At 38.0% G+C, this 19,277-nt stretch overlaps 1 protein-coding gene across 2 annotated transcripts in view; it reads right to left on the bottom strand.

Annotated features, from left to right (window-relative positions):
- LOC129241483 (supervillin-like) overlaps positions 1-19,277 on the bottom strand; it is a 104,090-nt gene that overhangs the window by 16,884 nt on the left and 67,929 nt on the right. The window contains exon 1 of one of the 2 annotated variants that reach the window (XM_054877825.1): positions 5,180-5,439. The exons of the other annotated variant lie outside the window; for it this stretch is intronic. Coding sequence (XP_054733800.1) covers positions 5,180-5,197 — 18 coding nt within the window. The 5' untranslated portion in view covers positions 5,198-5,439. Of the gene's footprint in view, positions 1-5,179; positions 5,440-19,277 lie in introns of those variants that run through there. 2 annotated transcript variants of the gene reach the window in all.

The following is a 19,277-nucleotide window of genomic DNA, read 5'->3' as shown; positions in this document are numbered from 1 at the left end:
TGCACTATTTGGCATAGTTTTTCCCTGCAGGGTATATTCATACAAACAAATCAATTATTTCCAATTTTGATACTAATGCGCAATTTTATTGTGAATTAGTAACCCCTTAAGGGGTTTCTCATTTGCATTAACGATGTTATTTTTTCTTAACTTTTGTAAGTTCAGTTGTTATTCCATTTATGTTAATGCGTTGATACGCATGTAGATATGTACATATGTATGTCGGTATGGTTTTAGTCCTTATAGGGGGCACATTTGTGGCCGCTAATTTCAACGTCGTGCCGTGTCACCCATAAGCCTCCTCACCGCGCCATTGAAGGAATATCGCAATGACAACACAACAAAAACGGAAAAAATTAAATTATACATTTGCGAAATCGTTTATTGCAATCACTTTGCCTTAATTTACATAGCAAATTGCGGTTGGCAGCAATTATTATACTATATTTAAAGTGGCTATTTTTGGTGCGCTTTTCAATATTTCATTTAATAGCTGGTGGCAATAGATCGTTTATGGATATTCAGTGACATTGAAAATATATTTGCCGACACAAATACATATGTAAGTATATATTATTTATTATATATACGTAATTGCTTAATACTTTCGATTTTTATTTTTTTTTTATTAGTTTTTCTTGTGGGTTATTCCGCTACATTCATTGAGGTCAAGTATTTTACATATCGGCCTATGTCGGATGGTTGCAACAAAGTCGCTAAGTTAAATCAAACATTTCCACATTTTGTACAAGCAGTGCTGATTTTTTTGTTATAGTAATTACACTATTTGCCGCGATGTCTGAATTTGGTATCTCCGCAAAACTAACTAAAACGTCATTTACGTTGCTCAATACCAGAAGCGCGGCAGAGTTGGGAAGGTCCTCTTCAAGCCGTTTCATACCAAACGAGATTTCAGACAGGGTGGCTCGTTGTCGTGTGACTTTTTAAGCCTAATATTGGAAAAGATCGTGCGAGCTGCAGAACTTAATCGCTCAGGCACAATTTTTCACAAGAGCTTACAATTATTGGCGCGCTGTCAGTTCTGCCTTTTCCAAACTGGATAAAAAAGCAAAGCGAATGGGTCTGGTGGTGAACGAGGAAAAACGAGGTACCTCCTGTCTTCAAACAAACAATCGGCGCACTCGCGTATCGGCATCCACGTCATTGTTGACAGTAATACTTTCGAGGTTGTAAGAGAAGTCGTTTATTTAGGAACCAGCATTAACACCGATAACAAGTCAGCCTTGAAATCCAAAGAAGAATCTCTCTTGCCAAAAAGTGGAACTTTGGACTAAGTAGGCAACTGAGCAGTAAAGTCCTCTCTCGACGAACAAAACTAACACTCTACAAGACTCTCATCATGCCCATCCTAACGTATGGCGCAGAAGCGTGGTCGATGACAACATCCGATGAAGCGTCCCTTGGAGTGTTTGAAAGAAAGAGCGTAAGATTTTTGGACCTTTGCACGTTGGCAACGGCGAATATCGCAGACGATGGAACGGGGAGCTGTATGAGCTTTACGACGCCATAGACATAGTGCAGCGAATAAAGACCCAGCGGCTTCGTTTCCACGACAGTCAGTTCTACGTTACCGAAACGACCCGGATTTATATCCGGCCAAGAACTGTCACTTCAGCAGCATTCCCCGTATGTAAGTACTGGGAATGTTTATGCTGCTACAACAACAACAACTGGATCATGTCGTCTGAATAGATATAAAGGCTTCTCCTCTGAATGTATTCAATGCGGTACCAGCTGGTGGTAGCGGAGGAAGAGGAAGTCCGAGGAAATTCGGTTACAACGGAATGCAATTTTCATGAATGACAACATGCAACTGTGCAAAAAAAATCGAATTTAAAAAAATATTACCCAAAAAATTGTACCCAAAAAAAGCTAACACGCTGGTTTATTCTAAAATAATAAAACACAAATTGCGGTAAATGGTTTATTTGTCAAATTGAACAGTCACGTGAAATATATTCGACTTAATAGTAGAACTAAGAACAGGTGGAAGCCTCAGTCAGCGTGAAACTGTGACATATCAAAACTTAGAAGAAACTAAATACAAATATGAATGTTATATTTATATCGATAGGCGTCTTCGATTCCCCATGCATTAGTGAGTGGCGAATAGGTGAAAAAACCGGCATGAGTCAACATACGTAGGCAGCACTGGAAAATAGCTGCCAATAATGACATTTATTTCAGAGCATTCAGCATTGAGTATTAGGCGGCCGCCATAGCCGAATGAGTTGACAAAAATGACAGAAAAAGTTTTTTCTAATAGCGTTCGCGCCTTGGTAGGCAATGGCAAAGCTCTGAGTGTATTTTTGCCATGAAAAAGGTCTTCATAAAAAATATCTGCCGTTCGGAGTCGGCTTCTAACTTCACGTTCCTCCATTTGTGGAACAGCATCAAGCCGCACACCACCGCACAGGAGGAGGAGCCCGGCCAAACACCTAACAGAAGTGTACGCGCCAATTACTATTTTTTTATTTCTTACTTATTAAGTATTAGTAACCAGACTATAGTTGATAGCATTGAAAATAGTGAGTTATGACAGTTTTAAGAGCAGCCAAAACGACGGTAGTGGCAAATTTTATTCATTAACTTTGTTTTTGCTTTCACATGCAAATTTCGCATTAAGCGAGCAGAGTCCAAACATAGCAGGCAGAGAAGTTGCGAATCAAATACGCCTTAAATTCGTACTATTTTATTGATAGAAACATTTTCACAATTTTGCTTGTAAAACGAATAAAGCGAATTTTCAAGCTCTACAGCTGAAATTAAAGTTGAAGTTATAAGAAACATTTAAAAGTGAGGTTTTTGGTGATATTATATTTCAAACAGTTTTGGATGATCTCAGATGTGATGTTTGCCATAATTTTCTAGAGTTTCATACAAAATGAAAACTGTCAATATTAGATGGTGGTGGTCCACATTATGGTATCAAAACAGCACGTAAGTGTTACTTTAAGTGTACCTGGGGTACTCTTGCCATCTTAACTACCTACCTACCTAGATTAGGTTAGATAGTGCAGGCTGATCTGTAAAAAGATCTCACTTAGACCTCTAGAGTCCATTGTATTACCAGCGCAATAAGTCAACATTGAGGTAACAAAAGATTAAAAAATTACTGATACAAATACTTGGCGAAATACGCGCCTTATTAAGTTCCATAAAGGCCAGTAATGTGCAAAATGAATACCGATCTTGAGACAAGACGTGTATCACCTCTTACTGTCAATCGTACAACTTAAGGGGGTATTCTAGTGTAGAAATTCGAAAAAATCGTTTTTTTTTTTTTGATATTCTCAAAGCCTAACGTTTAAAGAATATGTCCTAAAAGGGATTTGTTAAAATTTTAATTATTTCTAGAGATATAGCTACTTTAGTCTCACGACTTCTAAACTGGCTCGGCTGGAACGCCACAGGGCGTAATTGCACCCAAAACTTTAAACGCGTTGTTCTCGAAACTAAAGAGTTGTTAAATTTCAAGAACCGATGTTGAATATGAACCACACCTAAACGTCAACGACACCGTTGGACTTCTTTCTTTGGGGTTATTTGAAAGAAAAGGTGCACGTCGATAAGCCAGCAACAATTCAAGAGCTAAAGGATGAGATAATTCGGCACATTAACGGCATAGAACCTCAATTACGCCTCAGCGTCATGCGAAAATTCGGACCATTGGATGGAGGTGCGCCGCCGAGGCCGCGGCGGCCATTTGACCGATATTTTGTTCCATACGTAATTGAGCCATACCGATATTATCATAATAAAGAGAAATGACAATAATTTTCTAAAACAAATGTATTTTATTCAAAATCAACACCGGCCCTTTAAACTTAACCACCCTTTATATATTTCAAAATGTTTACCTTGATTTCTCAGGTTCTACTTAACTGAATTACTTGAAATTTGGTGTGAGCCTTCTCAATATATATATCTATCGTACTTACTATTATTATAAACAAAATACAAATTTTTACTATTTTTAAAAAATTCCGAAAAGTAACAAAAAGTAGTAAATAAATTTATCATTTTTTCAGGGCAGCCGTAATTTGGCCAACAAATTTTTTTTTCGACTTTTTCGTAGTGATAACGATAGCACCTTTCATCAGGATTAATAGGCTTTTTTTTTGTTTCAGATTATGAGAACGCTTGCAATCGTGGTAGGTGTGGAGCGCTATTTTTTGTTAACCCCCCACTTCAACAACTTATAACTTTTTGAGTTTTTCGTTTTTTGAGATTTTCAATTTTTTCATGTATTTTTAAAACATTAATAAATATCTTATTAAAAAATGTGTAGTAAAAATATTTTTTATTTTTTATTTATAGCACCCGAAAAAACACCTCAAATTCATGCCTCTACACTAGAATACCCCCTTAAATCTCTCTAGCGGTAAAACTGTTAAGCCTAACCGGAGACTAGCTGCCTCACAAAATTCGAAACCCCAGTGGAAGAAAAAACAACAATAGCAGACGGCTGGTGATCTGGTAGCCGATCTACGGAAAATGGCGATCACAAACTGGAAAGGCGTAGTAGAAGATCAATCGGAGTGTAGCACTGTAGTTATGGAAACAATTGTCTGCACAAGACTGTAATGCTAATGATGACGTGCCTACTTATTTTCCATAACCTATCAGGAAAATCGTATATAAGCCCCGGGGGCTATACATTTTTTTTTTTTTTTTTTCATTTTGTAGCACTGAGAAATGAACACATGCATACAAGCAGGGTGGCTGCTTCAAATCAGTCCATCTTCGACGCTATTGAGAGTATACCAAGTATCAAGGCTCATTCATTAAAAGTGGCGGCACTAGATCAACAACAATGTTTTGTAAAGTAGAACACAAAGAATGAATTCGCCTAGTTTCATTCTGTGCTGACAGCCACATGGACACGACGAAAAAAAAAATCAAATCAGCTGATTTACCTGATTTATCTCCTTTAATAGATTCGCCTTGCTAAGTACCAAAGGCAGCGAAATGACATTGCATGTATGAGAAACGCTGTTTGTCGCTCATTTTTTATACTTCAAATGAAATTTTTACTTTTTGAGAATAAATGCTGTAGATTTTTAATTTATTAATTAATTAATGAATCAGTTAGGGTGAATTTTATGAAAGTAATACAAATAACAGCTCTTGAGATGCATTAAAAACTAATATTTACCACTTCAACCTTCTCCATGCTTCTCCTTTAAGTCACTCAAATAAGAATTAATTATTTAGATTTTTTTCTCCCACGCTTTACGTTTTAATAAATGCCAATCGGAGCGTAAAACTGATTTTACAATAATAATACACAAACAATTGTTTCATTCCCTTTGACACTGTGCAGTACTGAACGTAAGACTTCAAACACAAAAGCGTCACACCTGTGATCGCAGTTGATCGACGTCACGTCACACTTTTTGTGTTGATGCATCAAGTGCATTGAGCGCCATTGGTTAATTCATCTGTTTTTGCACTAAACTGTTTGCTTAAAAGTTAAATGCTATTTTTAATGCCAGCAAATAAAACCAAACAAAACAAATAAACAAATGACCGTTATACGAAAACACTTGTAAGCAATTCAAAAATAATATATCTATATATGTATATATACATATATATAAAAAATATTGCAATGAAAAAAGTTTGAATTCACTGTACTGTGGCGCGCTTATTAGATCAGCAAAATCCGGCTTGTGTGTGCGTGTGCGTGTGTATAAACCACGCGACGCATGCTAGAAGCGTTTGAATGGAGTTTCGCTGTTTAACTGCTAGAACGGTCAGTTGTGCTCACCTTCCCAGCTGGTTATTTGCTCTGTTTGTCGGTAAGTACTTACTGCATACTCACATACTCATACATACGTACACACATCCATACCTGCGTTCTCTCTGTTTGCATATCAATTTTGCCATGGAAATAATTCATTTTCGTAATCTTCGCGAGTGTCAAGTCTTTCAAGTGATATGGAAGTGGGGTGGTGATACCAGCCGATCAAAACATGGCTGTTTAAAAGTTAAGTTCAATAAAAGCCTGATAAGATAGAAATAAAAGCCTCAATGCAGCAACGTAACAAAGTGAGACGGCTGTTGATAGATAAGAGCGAAAAACATTTGGATAAAATAGAAGCACTTAGAGCGCAGGCATAGAGCTTTATGAACACTTTTCGGAGAGCTTAAATGTACGTAATTTGGATGAGTGACAGTGACAAAAACAAAATAGCAAATATAATCTCTAAAATTGCTTGTTTTTGTACTCGCATACATAACTGCGAATTACTTAATCATTTACACAGATGTTACACGGCTTTACTCCAAGGTATGTGCATACATATGTATGTATGTATAGTTGTATAACTGTACGAGTTTGTTATATTGTTGTATTGGCATTTATATTTATAGTAAGTGTTTGCAAATAAAACCAACATTTCAAATAAAGTACAAACCACACCTGAATAAGTAAGTGCCTGAAAAGTTAGGTAAATTATGTTTTAAGAAATAGTGAAAGCACAGAAAATTGCATATACGAGAGTATCTGAAGTACAAGACCCACGAGTTGTGTAGTTGGTGTTGCAAAAGTGTTAATTCTTGTAACTCCTCGCGCATTGTTGGACAGTCGGGGATGAAGAGTAAGATGTGCAATCAACCAAACTAGTGATTTGTAGTGGGGAAAAAATAATAGTTTTACAAAAAATATGCCTAAAAACCCTTTTATGCAAAATGAAACCAGAAATATTTCTTTCATGCAGACTTTTACCCTACAAGTATCTCTTTCTGGTTCTACAGAGGTATAGGTAAAATTTTTAAAAGAAATTTTTTCTAACTGCGAAAATAAATACTTGAAAAAGCTGTGAGTCATACAATCTTTTTTTAGCTAATATCTTTTTAAACAGTTGGTTTAAACAGCTGACGCACGTTTCGTGTTTTGTTTCATTGTCAAACATTTTCAGTTTGGTCTATAATTTAACCGTGAATCGTCTTACAAAGGAACAACGCTTACAAATCATTAAACTTTATTATAAAAATGCGTGTTCTGTTAAGAAAGTTTATCGCGCGCTTCTTCCATTTTATGGTCAGTTGAATCGACCCACTGAAGCGGTTATTCGAGCTATTGTGACTAAATTTAGAACCAGATTTACATTATTGGTCATCAAACCACCAACACTCTTACGTAGAGTGCGAACTGAAGAAAATATCGTAACTGTATCGGCCAGTGTTAATGATGATCATCAATTATCGATTCGTAGCCGTTCGCAGCAATTGGGCCTCTGTTACTCAACAACGTGGATGCGAAAGGATTTTGGTGTGAAGCCTTTCAAAATACAGCTGGTGCAAGAATTGAATCCGAACGACCTACCGCAACGCAGAATTTTTGGTGAATGGGCTCATGGAAAGTTGGCCGAAGATCCACTTTTTTATCGAAAAATTGTGTTCAGCGACGAAGCTCATTTTTCGATCAATGGGTACGTAAATAAGCAGAATTGTCGATTTTGGAGTGAAGATCAGCCAGAAGAATTGCAAGAGCTACCAATGTATTCAGATAAGGTCACAGTTTGGTGCGGTTTATGGGCTGGAGGTATCATTGGACCGTACTTCTTCAAAGATGCTGCGAATCGTAACGTAACTGTGAATGGTGAGCGCTACCGTGAAATGATATCCAACTTTTTTTTGCCCAAAATGCAAGAGCTTGACTTGCATGTCGCGTGGTTTCAGCAAGACGGTGCCACATGCCACACAGCACGCGTAACAATGGACTTGTTGAGAGGCAAGTTCGGTGAACATTTTATTTCACGTTCGGGACCGGTCAATTGGCCACCCACATCGTGCGATATAACGCCTTTAGATTATTTTTTGTGGGGCTATGTTAAAGCTCATGCCTACTCAGACAAGCCTGCTTCAATTAACGCATTGGAAGACAACATTAAAGCATTAATATGTGAGATACTGGCCGAAACATTGGAAAGAGTATGCCAACATTGGACTAAGCGGATGGACCATTTGAAGCGCAGTCGCGGTCAACATTTGCATGAAATAATGTTCAAACATTAAATTATATGGACCGTACTATCGATTTAAATAAAAATTGCATGCATTTTTCTGAATTTTACGTGTGGTTTTTTGAAAAACTTTCCCATAGCTCTTAAAGAATCAAATGTTTAATGCACTTATATTCGGCATATCGCTTTCCGAAAAGTAGGCGTTTTTACCAGCGAGGGATATGAAATAATGAAATAATTTAGTTCAGCAAAAATTTACAACTTTACAATTTTAGCTTTAAACTCGCTATGTAGACAAAAAGCGTTTATCGGTTAATACCTCTTAAATGCCTACACAGTTATTTGAGCATCAATAAAAATATAAACACTTTCCAGTAATGTGAAACTAGCAACATTTGTTGTATATAAACTATAGGGTTGGGGAATAAATTCATAGCGTTTTTATATTTTATTTTATGTAAACGATTTTTTTGCTGTTTTGTACGTATTCTCCGGACCTTGCACCGACCGATTACCATCTTTTTCGCTCTTTCACTCTTTGTCAAACCATATGAAGGACGTTACCTTCGATAACAAAGAGGTCCTTAAAAACTGACTCAACAACTTCTTTGACCCCAGACCACGCGGCTTTTGGCGGAACGACATCAACGAATTGGTCGAGAGGTAGGAAGAGGTGGTAAACAGCAACGGCGAATATCTGATTAACTTATTAATATAATTATTGTTTTTTTGTTTAAATAAAGTCTTCGGTAAAACCGCTACGAACCTCATCCCAATAATATCGAGGTTAGAAAATAAGGCCTATATTACATCTGAGCGTGCCCAGCTTCCTAGATGGTTCAAACAATGCTCCGAAGTTCTCAATCCTCCAGAGACTAACATACCATCGACCCACCTTTCTTCGACTTCTCCCACTAGAAATTACTCATCACTAGCATGATCCCCGCCTAGGCTGGCAAAAATTGAACATGCTAACAAAGAACTAAAACCCGAGAAAGCATCAGATAGCGATATGATTCCAGCCGAAATCCTGCTAGCCGCTGGCCCCATTTTAACGGTATGCTATTTCGGCCACTATTTTTGGCATATTGCTGACCTAAGGCGACCTTTCTCTATGTAAAATTACAGAGGCGTCACTCTAATAACCGTTTAATTAAAAACTTTCTCCAAACTCCTACTAAACAGAATACAAACACACCTGTTGTTGTTGTTGTTCTAGTAGCACAAACATTATCCATACTTACATACCGTAAATGCTGCTGGAGTGATAGTCCATGGCCGGATATAAATCCATGTTGCATTGAAAAAGGTGAAAAAGCAAAGTGTAAAAATAATCGTGTTACCTCCTAACAACGAAACAGTTCAAGAGCCCAATGAAAAGTACTGGAAGCGAAAACATACACCAAAAAGCAAATGAAGACCAAGATCGAGGAGAATAGATGAAGTACAAGAAAATTCAGACCGGGAGAGTAAAATAACGGACCGAGTAGATGGAGGTCAAAACTCGTAAGAAGCCGTAGCGCCAAATGATGATGATAATGATAGGTAATACTACAACAAAAAACATACAACGCAAAGTTGAAAACCTCGTACAAAATTTTTCAAAATTCCATCAAAACTTTAACTTTTTTAATCAGAATTTTGTGAATTTTTTTTTTGGTTTTGCAGTTGTATAGGCAATTGAATTTCACTACAAAAAAAGCAAATTTAAAATGACTACGAAACACAGATGATTTTTGACAATTTTTTTTGTCACCCCTTTGCTTTCATACAAAGTAGATACTCGTATTTGTCTATATGGCAGAAAGAACAACAACCAAAAAATTCAAATTTCGAAAATTCTGGTTAATAAGGTCAAAGTTTTGTGGGAATTTTGAGAAATCTTGTACAAAGTTTTAAGCTTTGCGATATCCGGGTTTTGTTGTTATATGAAATATATATTTATAAAAAAATAGTGATACGAAGGATTCGTAGGAGTACTTGGGATAGTGGTGCTTAGGACAAGTATGTAGAAATATGTTCTTAACTGTTGTTTATCTCATTCACTTTTGCCTGAGTAGTTAGTCTGCCAATTCTCACCCACTCACAAAAGCACTTGTTTTCTATTCTGAATCATTTTCCCATCATGGGAATTTCAGACGATTATTTAGCATAAATTTGCTACTGCTTTAGAAGCTGGTACTCAAAAGGTATACGAGTATGTATCATACATTTAAATATTTGTTTGTGCACAAAAACCCCAAAAAGGGAAGCGTAGCTATAAATGTGTCAGCAACGTATTGGCGCAACCTTCCGTTTAAGGGAACACTTTAAAAGAGGAATACAATTCAAAGATTCGGTGTAAACACGAAATGAAAACAGGTTATTTTTTAAAATCAATAAGATGATACTTTTAAGGAAAGCAGACAGTTTAAGACAAAAAAAAAATCGATGACGGATGCGAAAGCGTCTACTACACCAGTATGATAAATATTTTATTTTATACACCAGTATGATTAAATATTTTAAATGATTTTTGAAGGAATGAAACACTTGCGCAGGATATATCGTCCCCTTAGTATAACAATAGCCTATGTGCTCATAGGCTATTATTTTTTTATTGAATTTTTGTATTCTCCATCGTCGATTTTATATGTGGTCAAAATTTTGTCAAATTCTAGTTCCACAAAGTGGGTCAAAACGTCAGTCAAAAAATAATAAATATTTACAGACATAACGAGATTTGAGTGAGAGCTACTTTCGACAAAAAGTTTGAAATTCATTTTCTCAAAACATCAAAAAATTTATAGGCTATTTTAATACTAAGGGGACGATATAATCTAGATTTTAGCTTGAATTTTTGGAATGAATGATTTGAAATTTAAACCAAGTTTTTTTCTTCTACATTTATGAAATTTACCTTCGGTACCAGCCAAGATACATTTATATTTATATACGAGAAATGTGTTAGGTATGAAGACACCATTTCTTCCCAAAAAAATTTTATTTTTCAACGTAGTTCCCTTTTAGAAAGATGCACTTCTTCCAACGCTCCGGCCATTTTTTAACCTCTCCACAAAATAGGATTTGCTGAACTCTCCAAAATACGTCTTTGGCTTCCTCGTTTGAACTAAAATTTTTTTCCCGCGAACCATTTCTTCATGTTAGCGAACAAGAAAAAGTATCAGGGAGCCAGATCGGATGAATATGTGGGGTGCGGCGGTAGCGATTCATAAAGCAATTCAGTTTGGCGGCGACAACCCCGGATGATGAACTGGTGCGTTTTCGTGGTGAAACAGCAGCTTCTTTTTCACCAATGCGGTGGTGTCTCCTTCAATTTTTTGCGAAAGCATTCCAATAATTCACTGTAGTATTTTTGTCCAGTGATCTTTTTACCTTTTTCCAAAAAATCGTTTTACCGCATCCCAAAAAATCGTCGCAATGACCTTTCGGCCGATGTTGCATTGTTTTGGCTGTTGCTTCGTTTCTGTTGCGTAATGATGAATCCAGGTTTTTTCAAAGGTGACAGCTCAATGCAAAAATCTCTTCGCATCCCTCTTAAATTGCTCCAAATAATGTTTCGAAGCCGCATCCGCCTATTGTCCACCATGAGCAATTAGAGGTGGCACCTGTCGGGCCGACAATTCTTTCATCGCCAACTTAACACGTAAAATATTAATTGCCGAACCGGTCTGGTCGCCACACCTATGGCCGCTGTTACTTCGTGCACTTTCGTTCGTCGATCAGCGATAATCATGTCGAGGACATTTTGAAAGATTTCCTCGTTAACCACGTCTGCCGGACGTCCTGGTGGCTCCTCATCAAAAACGCATGTTCACCCACGTTTAAATTCGTTGAACCAATTTGGGATCTAACTGTGGTTATAGATGGCGGGGTGTCCCCATACACAGCATCCAACTTTGCTTTTATATCTCGCATTTTTCCGCATCCAAAAACAAAAAACGAATTACCGAACGAAAAGCGTATTAAGATCTTTTTCCATCTTACCGAAAATCACGAAACACGTCTTACACGAATAGCTGCCAAATCCAAACTAACCTCTCAATCAGTCTGAAATTTGTTTTGCCATTGTTTGATAGACGAGAGCACACGATGCGAACACCAACATCCCTCAGGAACGCCCTCTGTCATCAAACACGGGTACTTATTGAAGCGCCCTCTTAGTACATACATATACTATAATTGGCGCTTACTCCCTTTGTTGGGAGATTAGCCGAGCTTTTCCTGCGATTTGTGATGTGCATCTTGATGTCTTTTCACAAATAGAGGGGCCTAACGGTATGTTAGATGGTTCCTTATGAAGAGCTTTTTCATGGCGGCAACAAAAGGTATGGAAAGGCATAAAATGGTGTTCTGTTCAGAATGTTTAATCTTATTAATTTTTAAGTATTATAACCCATTTTTTTTAATTATTCAAGAAAATTTACAAATTACTTTCATAAATAAATAATAATAAACATAATAATAAACAAATAAATAACAATAAACTTTCTCGTCCATAAATATTCAGATCTCAAATCGATTTAAAGATAAATTTGAAATCATAATTAGTATTTTCATTTTTATATTAATAAATTTTATATCTCAATTTGAGAAAAAGCTTGATCTCAAAACCGGTTCTTTAACATATCTGAATAATAATTCGAAACGTTTTAAGTAAACTGCATTTTTTTTTTTTTAATAATTTCATTTAATTTTGCCCTTAAAAATAAGGTAAAGCCATTATAAAGGGTGATCAAATTAAAGGTACTCTTACCAATAGGGGGTGATAAACAAAATTTCCGTATTTGGACTGAAGAGCCACTTGAGGCCCTTTAAAAACAGCCATTACCATCCATTGAAACAACAACAGTTTGGTGCATCCTATAGGCTAGAGAAATCAGCGGCCGATATTTCTGAATAGCGAACGCCATCGCGTCATGATAAACGACTTTTTGATGCCAGAAATTGGCGGCATTTGCCATACAGCTCGTGAAAAAATGGATTTACTGCATCGTGGTTTCGTTGAACAGTTTATTTGTGGGGGTATGTTAAGTAGAAAGCTTTGTGGATAAATCAGCTTCTGTTGAGGCAGCGAAAGCCAACATTGCTAAAGTTATTCACGAGACGCCGACCGAAGTCCTCATGCGCTCAGTTTTAAGCTGACTCCGAGAACAGCAGATATTTTTTATGAGGAGCTTTTTCATGGCAGAAATACACTCGGAGGTTTGCCATTGCCTGCCGAGGGGCGACCGCTATTAGAAAAATGTTTTTCTTAATTTTGGTGTTTCACCGAGATTCGAACCGACGTTCTCTCTGTGAGTTCCGAATGGTAGTCACGCACCAACCCATTCGGCTACGGCGGCCGCTTATCTTTAAAAAATAAATGTCCTGTCATTGTCTACACAAAAATAATAAAGATTGCCCAATTAGTTTGAATTTTCGTTGTTTTATTTCAATGTGAAATCCGATAACTCTACATTGATCACCCTTCACTTGCAGAGGCGATGATGCTTCGGGTGCCAAACGACAGCAAGTGGGACTGTGAACACAAACCAAACTTGGGTTGGGCAAATCATGAATCTCTGCCAAGGGAAAAGGCCATTGCTGAAGTTTATTGGCATCTGCCTAAACCGAAAAATCGTAGCAGAGAAGATGCAAATTCAAGCAAAGATATAAATTATATATAAATGACAAAAGATGCTTGCTTCACTGGGATAGGTATTACACGTGGCATTACAGCCTAAAAAAAATTCAAAGCCGCAAGCCAAGCCTATATTTGTTTACAGGTACCCAGAGCTTCACACCCTTCAACCAAATGTAATACAACAAAATACGTACGTGATTATGCAAATTTTCAATTTGCTTGGCTTGTGTTCATGCATGCACTTACATATGTACGAGTGTGTATGTGTTTGTATAGTATATTTGTTTTTCTTTTTTAACTCGCGCTTTATTGCTCACTCTGCAAAAAATGTTTGTCCAGCAGGGAATGCGTTGAGAGTATTTTAATTCATTAGCCACTTTGCCATGAAGAAATGATGATTCATAAAAATTTACTGATAAACAAATAGCGAAATTGATGGCGACTGACCAGTGCTTATTGGGACAACACAATACATGCATACATACATTTTTATGGCATACATACATTTTTATGGCATACATACATTTTTATGGCATACCTACAACGGCACACAAGCAAAAGCTCTATTCATTTGGCTTTAATATAAAAAAAATTACATATATAATAATTTTTGGCAATGATTGTCGCTTTTTTTGATTAGAGGTGCGATTGAATGCGATATTTTGTTGTTGCGCCTACATACATTCCTATACATACACTAGTCATAAAAAGTTAACGTACAGCTGCATTTACATTTTACTATATATTGCTTTCTTGTACAGAAATTTCCAAAATAAATCAAAAATGATTTGGTACAGTTATACTAGCCACAGCCTTAAATATGCTTTTCCGCCAAATATGTTTTTCAGATGCTTACTGTGGCAACGCTTGATAGTTATTTCGAAAATCTGCGATCGCTATTGCAGAAAATTTAGCGTACATCATTACGTACGAGACTTCCCCTGTTAAATTTCGCGATCGCTCTTCAAAAATTTATAAAATAAATACGTCTATAGTAGGCCGGGTCGATTTGTGGGGAGGCAAAAAAATCGCCCACTGCTCTGTGAAAATCATATTCTAGGGATCAAAATAAGAAACTTTGCCGAAGGAACCATACCTCCAAAACGAACTCTGATGTCCCCCAATTTGGGTCGAACTTTTGAGTTTCTTTTGTCATGTAAAGGCCAAAAATGGTGATATTTTGAAATGATTGTATGGGGAACCCCCCAGGGGAGTTCCAGGGGGTGTGCCACTGGCATGGGTGGATCGGCCGTCCAAAGTTAGTGGGGGTCGGTCATACATTTGGACTCGATTGGAGCACTCTAAATGGGTCAAAGTGGAATTTTTCGTTCGACCCGAATTGGGGGACATCAGAATTCGTTTTAGAGGTATGGTTCCTTCGGCAAAGTTTCTTATTTTGATCCCTAGAATACGATTTTCACAGAGCAATGAGCGATTTTTAAATCGACCCGCCCTAGCGTATAGGTTACTACAACTATAACTGTGCTAATAAATACACTTTTCATAAATTTGGTAAAATGGCTCCAACACGAAAGTCAACAAGCTCTGCCGAAAGAGACATCATTGTCAAATTATGGAATGAAGGGAAGTCTTTGCGTGAAATTGCCGAAATAGTTGGCAGAACTCATTCTACAGTGCAAGGAGTTATCAAAAATTATAAATGTAGAGGTTCCACTGCATCAAAGCCGAAATCAGGACGCCCAGAAAAGTTAACTGAGCGGGAAATACGATATACCTATTATAAAAGAAGTGCAAAAGGATCCAAAAATATCGGCTTCCAAAATCGCAAAAAAACGTGCAGGAAATACTTAATAAGACCATTTGTAGTGATACTGTGTGCAAGATTTTAAAGAAAACAGGTTATCGTAGTCGGTTCGCACGCAAAAAACTGTTTGTATCATTTGTAAACAGACAGGAACGCATCGGTTTCACCCAGGAACATTTAAATAAGCCGATTGAGTTCTGGGAAAAGTTAATTTTTTCGGACGAAAGCAAGTTTTGTATATTTGGAATCAAGGGACGCAAGCTGGTATGGCGAAAGCAAGGGACTGCCCTCGACAAACAAAATCTTGCGGTCACAGTAAAACATGGTGGTGGAGGCGTAATGGTGTGGGCAAGATAGAGTTTATTGAATCTACTATGGATAAATACTTATATTTGGACATACTTAAATTAAATTTAAAGCAGAGCGCTACCAAATTAGGTTTGGGGAATACTTTTGTGTTTCGATCCCAAGCACACTGCTGATATGATGAAGCTCTGGCTACTGTATAATGCCCCCAAAACAGCTGTGTATCCCATCACAATCACCAGATCTCAATCCAATTGAGCATTTGTGGGTCTTGTTAGAACGTAAGATTCGCCAACATGAGATAACATCAAAATCGAGGTTAAAGGGCGTAATTATTGAAAAATGGAGCAAAATAACTTCGAAAGAAACGTCAAAGCTAGTAAAATCTATGCCAAAGCGCCTAGCAGAAGTTATCAAGCGCAAAGGCTACCCCGCAAGCTATTAAATGAGTTATTTTCAGTTTCACTGTCAATGACTTAACTTTTATGAGCAGTGTACGTTAACTTTTTCTGAATTAATTTTCGTATGTATTTTATTTTTGTTATTGTTGTTGGAATTAATTTAAGTTTATAATTTGTATTTATCCTTTTACTCGTACTGAAAGACTGAACTCTAATATGTAATCTAAACTTATTTGTTTATAATAAAATGCCAATATGCATTATTATTTAAAACTTGTTTCCATGTAAATATAGTGTATGTACGTTAACTCTTTATGACTAGTGTACTTATGTAAATATAAATGATTTTAGTTGTGCGAGTTCATGCGAAATATTGCCAACTCGGAGTTCGGTTGACGCATTTATTTACTGATGAAGTTTGCACAAATATAGTTTATTTATATACACACATACATATGTACATATGTTAATACGATACTGCTATTTATTTAATAATTTGCATGTATACATATTTATGATTTTATTGAAAGTGTTAGCGAGTCGGAGTTTGGTGCAAACACTTTTTTTTCAACTGATAATTTGAAAGATAACAGTTTGTTCAGAATAACAAAAGGGTTGCTATTTATGTTTTTGGCCTTGGGGCCTTCTAGAAATGTCAGGCGCCATCTGACGCGAGGCATTTAGAAGTTAACTGTATGACATCCTAACAGGAATGAAACTTAGGTCTATGCATATGAGCCGGAAACCAAACAACAATCGACGGTATGGGTGTTTCAAGACGATCTCAATTCAACAAAAGTTGTTCGCGGCAGAAGCACCTCGAAGTTGTTAGTCACCTGCTTTTTCCGGAAAATCTTATCATTTCGCAACTGTATCACTAGAGAAACTTCAAACAATCAATTCTGAGTGGTACACAACCATTTGCTTGCCAGGAGAATTTTCGAAAAATTAAGGGAAACCAAACGCCAAAGACGAACCAACTTTCATCAGGGAAGCCAATGCGATCTGTCGCATATCGGCACAAGAGAGTTTTTGAGCACTCAAAACAATGAATTAATGGGGCATTCGCCTTGATTTGGCATCTTTTTGTTCCGGAACATTAAAAATAAAATTCGAGGTCAACTAAAGAAGCTGTTGAAGCCTTTGGAGGTCTTCTTTTCTGGGTGGCAAAAGTGCTTTGAAATTCGCCGAAACTCGCCAATTGCTAGCGTTCTTAACCAAATCTCATCTTTTATCCAGCTTAATTTTTTTTTGTCTTTTGTTGTTTTCATTGGCGTATGCCGATTGATATTGACATCATCGACCTTAACAACCGCGCTGTTATGGTAGTTCTGCCTTTTTCAGACAGGATAAAGAAGCAAAGCGAATGGGTTTGATGGTGAACGAGGGCAAAACGAAGTACTTCCTGTCATCAAACAAACAGTCGGCGCACTCGCATATCGGCACCCACGTCACACTGTTGACAGTCAAGATATCGAGGTTGTAAGAGACTTCGTTTCGACCGCTGTAGTGGAACGGGTTAGTGCGTGACTACCATTCGGAATTCGGAGAACGTAGGTTCGAATCTCCGTGAAACACCGAAGTGAAGGAAAAGTTGTTTCTAACAGCGGTCGCCCCTCGTCAGGCAATGGCAAAACTCCGAATGTATTTCTGCCATAAAAAGCTCCTCTGGGCCAAACACCCAAAAAGGATGTAAAAACCAACATTAATACCGATAAAAAGCCCAGTCTTAAAATCCAACGTGGAATCTCTCTTGCCCACAAATGCTACTTTGGACTAAGTAGGCAATTGAGTAGAGGACTTTTCTACTCTGGCAATGTCATTGACCTATGCTCCAAGGTAAACGACTACCTCGCCAGCCTTTCTCCACTTTCTCCTTTTCACCACCTGGACAAAGGAGGTCAAGCTACAACTTAAGTTGAAAGTCGATGATACACAAATTCCGACGGTTAACAACCCCAAACTATTGGGAGTTACCTTTGACAGCTTGCGCTCCTTCTCAGCGCATACAACCGCTATTGCAACTAAAGTACAGAATGGCAACAAGGTTCTCAAGTCGCTCGCAGGCAGCACTTGGGGCAAAGACAAAGAAATGTTGCTGTCGACTTTTAAAGCAATAGGCCGACCGTTTCTAAACTATGATCCGCCTGTCTGGTCGCCTGGAACCAGTGATTCGCAGTGGAGGAGGCTTCAGACCTGCCAAAACACTGCAATAAGGGCCGCGACAGGATGTCTTTTGCTGTTACCAATACAACATCTACATGATGAGGCCCTAATGCTGCCTGTTACGGAGCATAACAAAATGCTCAGTAAGCAGATTCAGCTAGGGTGTTACCGCAGGCCTCACCCATGCACGCACCTACTCGAGCCTGATCCACCTCCCAGGCACATCAGAAGGCATTTCCTCAACTACGCGGACGAGATCTCAGACAAAACAAACAGACAGCTACTGGATCGGACAGTGTACAGACAGGCCATAAACGACATTCATCGGGAGACTCTCACCACCTTCTTAAGCTCCCGACCCCCGAATGCCGTTATCGGAGTCCAACCACCACCAATCGCAGACGAAGAGCTCCAACTTCCCCGAGAGTCCCGCGTAACCTTGGTACAATTACGTTCTAGATATTGTAGCAGGTCAAACTCCTACTTATCCAGAATCGACTCCGACATACTAAACATATGTCCAGCAAGTGAAGGCACCCCGCACGATACAACCACCTTTTCACATGCCCCATTAAACCCACTCATCTAACACCCCTCTCCCTCTGGACCCAACCCGTCGAAACAGCTAGTTTCCTGGGCCTATCGTTAGATCAGCTAGACGAAGACGACAGGTGATTACGCTATACTGACAGGGCAAAGGCTACAACAACAACAACAGGACTTTACTACTCAACTCGACGAACAAAACTAACACTCTACAAGGCTCTCATCATGCCCGTCCTAACGTATGGCGCAGAAGCGTGGACGATGAACAGATCCGATGAGGGGTCACTTGGAGTGTTTGAGAGAAAGATTCTGCGGAAGATTTTTGGACCTTTGTACGTTAGCAACGGCGAGTATTGTAAGCTATGGAACGATGAGCTGTATGAGCTTTACGTCGACATAGAACAAAGATCTAGCTGCTACATTGGCTGGGTCGTGCCCCACGAATGAATACAAACGCTCCGATTCTGAAAGTA

This window comes from Anastrepha obliqua, chromosome 3 (genome assembly GCF_027943255.1).
Source record: "Anastrepha obliqua isolate idAnaObli1 chromosome 3, idAnaObli1_1.0, whole genome shotgun sequence".
Lineage (NCBI taxonomy): Eukaryota > Metazoa > Arthropoda > Insecta > Diptera > Tephritidae > Anastrepha > Anastrepha obliqua.
The sequence above is the reverse complement of the archived record's forward strand: the minus strand, read 5'-3'. Positions and strand labels throughout refer to the sequence as shown.